Source organism: Macrobrachium rosenbergii, chromosome 59 (genome assembly GCF_040412425.1).
Source record: "Macrobrachium rosenbergii isolate ZJJX-2024 chromosome 59, ASM4041242v1, whole genome shotgun sequence".
In the NCBI taxonomy this organism is placed as follows: Eukaryota; Metazoa; Arthropoda; class Malacostraca; order Decapoda; family Palaemonidae; genus Macrobrachium; species Macrobrachium rosenbergii.
Window position 1 is genome coordinate 23,549,614 of NC_089799.1, and position 6,884 is coordinate 23,556,497.

A 6,884-nucleotide genomic window follows, 5' to 3' on the forward strand; every position below is an offset into this window, starting at 1 on the left:
GAATAATTTTTGGAAATGTTTCTTTTCAACTACCTAAAACTCTTGGTGGTATGATAAGGTGCCAGTTTGATTTTAAATTTGGCGAGCGCGCGTGATCAAAAGTCTGAGGAAATTGAGCTGTTCAGAAATTCAGATTACATACGCATAAATGCTCCATAAGAAAGTTGTGCCGTCAGTGCACCTCACGCGGTGCACTGTAGGCATTATCTCAAGTTCTTTGCAGCGTCCTTTGAGCCCCTAGCTGCAACTCTTTTCATTCATTTTACAGTACCTCTGTTCATATTCTCTTTCTTCCTTCTTACTTCCCCCTCCCCATAGCAATTGTTTCACAGTGAAACTGCGAGGTTTTCCCCGTTACACCTTTAAATCTTTTGTACTCTCAAATTTCCCTTCCAGCTTTGAATGGCCTCATAGGTCCCAGCGCTTGGCCTTTGTCTTATATTTTACATTCCATATATATATATATATATATATATATATATATATATATATATATATATATATATATATATATATATATATATATATATATATACGTATATGTATGAATATATGTGTGTTAGCGTGTAAGTTTGTATATTTCTGAGTGAGGATGTGTATGGAAATGCTAGCAATGAGACTTACGAATAAATATATCAATCAATTGTAATGCTGAGGTTTTTATAACTTCTTTTTTTTCGTGATAATGTAGTCGGGGAACTAAAGTAGCAGTTACGACTGTCGTGTAAAAACTTCATCTCTGGGGACTTCATGCGCGCAAGTCTCTATTTACGCACAAAAGTGTGAATATGCTGCACGGAAATTTTACTCGTGGGAAAATAGTATACTTATTTCAGTGTTTTCCGGAGGTTAAACGCAATCACATCAATCTTCAAACTAAACTACTGACCATCTCATTGCACTGAGAAACTTCAACTCACGCTTCCTTGCTCTTATTCTACTTTTTAGTTTTCTGTAAAAGAAAATTATTGAGATGGCTATTCGTTTGTCCGTCCACACATTTTCTGTCCGCCCTCATATCTTAAAAACTGCTGAGGCTAGGGGCCTGTGAATTGGTTTGTTGATCATCCACCCCACTGTCATCAAACATTCCAAATTGCAGCCCTCTAGCCTCAGTAGTTTTTATTTTATTTAAGGTTAAAGTTATCCATAATCGTGCACCTGGCAACGCTATAGGACAGGCCACCTCCGGACCGTGGCTGAGCTTCTTGGGCCCCGGCTAAGAGTTTCATGGCCCGTGGCTGAAAGTTTCATACAGCATTACACGCTGTACAAAAACTCGATTGCGCCGAAGAAACTTCGGCGCATTTTTTACTTGTTTCATTTTACTTTCAATGTCAGCATGTCAGTCGGTCCATATGCTCGCTCTCGTTCGCCAAATGCAGCTACCTTAACGGAAGTGTGATCTTTCCGCGTGGTGAACTCACGAATACTTGTAACATGCGTGACTTGGAGTCACGAAATCTCCCTATTTTCCTGGTCATTCATCATAAGGGATCTCATGTTCTTTATGGTTAGCTTGCTACCATTTATGATAATAATAATAATAATAATAATAATAATAATAATAATAATAATAATAATAATAATAATAATACCGTTTATCACGCTAACTTCAGGCAATCTTCAGTTCACTCACGAATGACCTTGAATTTCATGTGAGGGCAACATTTGGAATATTTATTGTCTTCCTGGTAAATGGCAACTTGCAATTAATAATAGTATAAGTATTCTACGGGACTCGCTAAATAATGCCTACCTTTGTAGCATTTCGACTACAATACCAGAACATCTAGTTTTATAGACCTGATCGTTAGTTATTTTAGCACTCTAAATTGGAGAATTGTGTAAATCTACGAGAACAACAAACATTACACCTTTCGCGATGCATAATAATAATAATAATAATAATAATAATAATAATAATAATAATAATAATAATAATAATAATAATAATAATTACAAACTACGTCATACCCGAAACAGGAATATATTAAAATCATGACTTTCAAGCCTTCGCTAGCCACTACAAGTAGTTCGAAATCTTTACAGCATTTTTGTATGCTGGATAGTATTCTTGATCCGCATTGCCACTGATTGTCGTGGGTATTAAAACCTCAAAATTTTTATCAACTAATTCTTAAAGTGTTAAGTTCTAAAATACAAACGAAAAATGCAATGAAACATTTTAAAAAGTTTTACCTACAAAATAAATACTGAAATTTTCTTTGAAAGGTAAAGGTTAATGCTCTCAAATGGCATGGGTAAACAGTGGGCATACTTGGAGTGGTCGCCAAGGATGTTTTTGTCATGTAGAGATCCGATTCAGGTTGGCAGCACTGAGTACAAGAGCCCAAATTACTCACTCCCACAGCGCTGGTCTGTCCGCCTGAAATCTACAAAAGAGAACAAAAACCTTAACCAGAATCCCTGGCAACTGAGTAACTACATTCAAAACACAGGATTCGTCCTATCAATCTGCTTCATTAAGATCAGGCCTGCACTTTGTCCTGAAAACAGAGACAAGCCCCGCACATATGAATGAAATGTAATGTTCGTCAATACTTATGCGAGCTCTTCATGTAACGACTCTAAATACTATGCAACAATTTCAAAGAGCAACCACTTTTCCTATTTTTAAACGTTTGATTTGACTGTAGGCGATTTACAACTCTTTATGTATAATGGTAAGGTTCTAAAATCAACTTTCCAGCATATTATCACCACCCTGCGAACATGAGATCCTGTTCACATAGGGCGGTTCCAACCGCTCGGTTTCGACCGCGTGTTGGCAACGTTAATGACAAAGCACAAGGGGGTGGTACCCCCATCCCGCCGAGGGAGGGGGTACATCTGTGGGTCCTGGGGTATACGCACACAACCTCGTGGTTTTTCTAACCGCCAAGGCCATCGCGCGATATGAGTTGTTCCATGCTACCGCGCGGCCCCATGGCGGTTCGAGACACTCGTGTTCACTGTTCACCACTAGCAGTGACCGCTTAGTTACCCGCGAGGTTTTGCGTGTTCCGCACGTTAAAATGGAGTATGGTCCCGTTGACACCGAACTTTTCATTGACGAAGTTGAAAAACGTCCAGCTATTTGGGACACGAGATCAGTTGATTATAAGGACAAATTGGTCAAGAGAAAGTGTTGGGAGGAACTTGTCGAAATTTTCTGCAGTTCTGAAGAAACTCGGGACAGAAAAATCGTAGGTGAGTTATTCATACATTTTACAAAATGTCCAAGTTCACACTTCACAGCGTAGCACGTTATCTTGCCATTTGACTCTACCTTCATGAATGAAATAATCCGTGTATTGATCTCTTGCTGGGGTAGCGGCATGATTCCTCTCGGTACGTTCCCCTTTAAGCAGTTTTCTCAATGGTGCCTGAAAAAATGTATCTTCGTACCCATAACCATCTCGTGCCCAGTCATGCAAAATGCAACGTACTTGTTTTATACTCTCAGCAAAAATAAATATCATTGATTGGTCTGTGGAATATATGCCACTTATAAACCAGTATTCCAAAAGTACGTTCAATATATCAACGTTCTCTTGAAGCCAATAGTTGAAAATATTATTTCTTACATATAAGATTTATTCAACCGTAAGTTTTCGTGATGTTTTCCATAATTCCAGATGCTTCATCCCCAACAAGTGTGTGAGGTAGACATATGGCTCTACTAGAAATAGATTTTGCATTTTATGTCTAATGAACGTTCCACAAGCTTAATGTACGGCAATGAATTTATAGAAAACTGCTGAATCTCTGCTATTTCGGTAAACACCAATGTCCACATTAAACGAGTAATTAGCGTCGCTTACAGCCAGTAGCACAGTTAAAAAGAAATGTTTTAATACAAAAATACTGTATCGGCAGGTATGAATGACCTTATTATGGTTTCCATCAATTTCACTAAATTAGGAAAACTACGTACTTCTTAAACCCCTTAGCATCGTCTTCCCACTTTTCTTTCGTCATTTCCGGCATTAAATTTACTTTAATTTGGTCCCAAGTTATTTCATACACTTACTGCAGTATATTTGAGACAGTAGACTCCCCAACCCAGTATCCAGAATGCTAATCAAAAATAGAACAGCCCGTAGCCGGATATCTGATAATGAATAAAAAAATAAACAATTAAATTGTCTATAGGTTTTAAAATAACTATATATACATACTTATAATATATATATATATATATATATATATATATATATATATATATATATATATATATATATATATATAGATATATATATATATATATATATATATATATATATATATATATATATATATATAATGCGAAACGTTTATGTCTGTGTATATACGGTATAATTCACTTTACATACACGCTTACTCTCAAGATTGTCTACAGTACATACAGTACATTCAGACAACTGAGCGTGCATAGCCTACATACGGAAATGAGTAGGCTTACGTTCACATACATACATACACACATTGCATGATGAATATATATATATATATATATATATATATATATATATATATATATATATATATATATATATATATACATACATACATACATACATACATACATACATACATATACATATACACACTCATCATGCAATGCGCGTATGCATGTATGTGCGAATGTAAGCCTACTCATTTCCATATGTGGGCCTATATATATATATATATATATATATATATATATATATATATATATATATATATATATATATATATATATATATATATATATACTATATATCTATTTATCTATCTATATATATATATATATATATATATATATATATATATATATATATATTGCACGTCTATTTTTCTCTTTTTCCAGGGCTGCACTTGCAGAAGAAGTGGAAAAACTTGAGAGATTCCTTCACAAAAGAACTGAAGAAACAGAAGAGTCTACCATCAGGATCGGGGACGAGAAACAGCTCCTACGTCTTTTTCAGGAGGCTGCGGTTTTTAGAGAATTCAGTCTCCAGCAAGGAAACAACGAGTAATCCTGAAAATAATGCAACAGAGGAGGAAGCTTCGCTTGGTGAAGATTTAAACGTAGCAGCAGAACGCGGTAGGAGGGACATTGCGTCAGTGAAAAAGAAAGTGAAACTGAATCCGGTTGATAAGCAATTTTCTGATGTCTCGGAGAAATGTGCATTTTCAAGACAGAGAGGAGAAGGTGAATGTGATGACCTAGATGATGAAAAGCTTTTTTGTTTATTAGTAAGCAAAGAACTCAAGAGGGTGCCTGAAAACATCCGTTTGATGACAAAGATTGAAATACTAAATGTAATTCAACGCGCGCAGACATTTGGAACATTCCCCGCTATGCAGCCAGTCCAGCAGCCACACTCAAGCAACCAACCATTTCCTCACTTCTCGAGCACAACTTATCACGCACCAACTACTCCTCTAAAAGTGTCTCCATCAACGCCTTCACCAACAGCTGGGTGCTCAGTTTCTGAAACACAGTCAGAGTGCTTTGATCTATCAGAGTAAAAGTATTGATTTGATTTATACAACGGTCAATGGCTGATTTGTACAACAAAGAATGGTCTGTTCAACAAATAAATGACTTACTTTAAAATTGTTACCAGTTTTTTTTTTTTTCTTCGGGTGAAACAGGTTCCAGTATTGTGCTTTTTGATGCAATATCATCCGTTATCAGTGTAGGTAAATCGTCAAATGATTTTATGGTCATTCTATAACTGAAGAATTTGGGCCCATATTCCCTTTGTTTTGGATACAGTTATGAAAATATCATGGGTTTGTCTGTCCTTTAAAACAAGGCGAACCCAATATCGTTTTTGTCTCTATTTCAGCGATAGAGAAGACAAATGCATGTTATTTCCTCCATTTGACTTCCATACTGATACCGAATGTAATGCACGGCTAACCGCCATAATGTTTACGGTTACCGCCTTCTGCAACGGCTCGATGAACGCGGCGGTCACCGCCTCAAGCGAACAGACTATGGCTGCGTTCACACAGGTTGCAAATTCACAGGTGCAAGAAGGAGCGGCTCAAACTTGAATTTGACATACGGAGATTATAATTAGGCTGTTCGAACAAGGAACTTTAAGTTTTCCTTTCTTTCTCTCTTTCTTTAAGTCTTCAGCTCTCAACCCATATGGAAGAGTCAACTGACTATCAACCCACGAGGGATCCAAAGGGAAACTACTTTGAGGAACACCTGAAATGATACTATTTGAGCTATTTACTGGCCATGAATGCAGACCCCTTGGGTTCTGCCCATTTAAAATTTCGTTTAAAATATTAATGAAAGATCAACTAATTCACAGTAATCTTACCATATAGATAAGCACTTTATAATTCACATGGTCAAAGGTTGCAATAAAATCTAAACCAATCTTGCATGCCTCTGCTTCCTCACCAAGAACACTGCAAGACGGCAGAGATTAACAAGAGTGCATAACAAGTACCAAGGCCTGTACAAAATAAGATCGCAGTGAATGCCATCACTAAGATTTCCAGTATACCTTTCTTGAAAAGTTAACATAGAAACATCTACACGTTAAATTTAATCAAACTATGATCAGATGAGCCAACCAGCAAAGCTACTCCAAAAGATACAGTCCTGTAACATCTGTGAATACAAGGTCAACACGGCTGCCAGATAGGCGTGTAGGTTCATTTACTAACTGCTCACAACCAGAGATAGACGAACAGTCAAGAGTGGCAACCACATGATTATAGTGGCAGGAGATGAGCTCAGCCATCCAGTGTGATGAGCATTGTAATTACCAACGAAAATGAAACAAGCCTTCGAGTCAGCTTCCTGAACGGCTGCCATTTTGGTAAGCAAGGACCCATAAACAGAGTCATCCAAATCTGGATTCCTATAAATGGTAAAAGCACAA

The 6,884-nt window shown here is 36.9% G+C and overlaps 1 protein-coding gene across 1 annotated transcript; it reads left to right on the forward strand.

Annotated features, from left to right (window-relative positions):
• Positions 1-3,019: 3,019 nt before the first annotated feature.
• On the forward strand, positions 3,020-5,570 carry LOC136837485 (uncharacterized). Its single transcript, XM_067102277.1, has 2 exons — positions 3,020-3,213; positions 4,838-5,570. The coding sequence occupies exons 1-2, from the start codon at positions 3,039-3,041 to the stop codon at positions 5,500-5,502; spliced, it is 840 nt and encodes a 279-aa protein (XP_066958378.1). The 5' UTR covers positions 3,020-3,038; the 3' UTR covers positions 5,503-5,570.
• Positions 5,571-6,884: the final 1,314 nt, after the last annotated feature.

What these genes read in the sequence shown, in the direction of transcription:
- LOC136837485 (XM_067102277.1), top strand. Translation starts at nt 3,039, where the DNA reads ATGGAGTATGGTCCCGTTGACACCGAACTTTTCATTGACGAAGTTGAA. An exon ending in TCGGGACAGAAAAATCGTAG is followed by an intron (nt 3,214 to 4,837) that starts GTGAGTTATTCA and finishes CTCTTTTTCCAG; the next exon opens with GGCTGCACTTGCAGAAGAAG.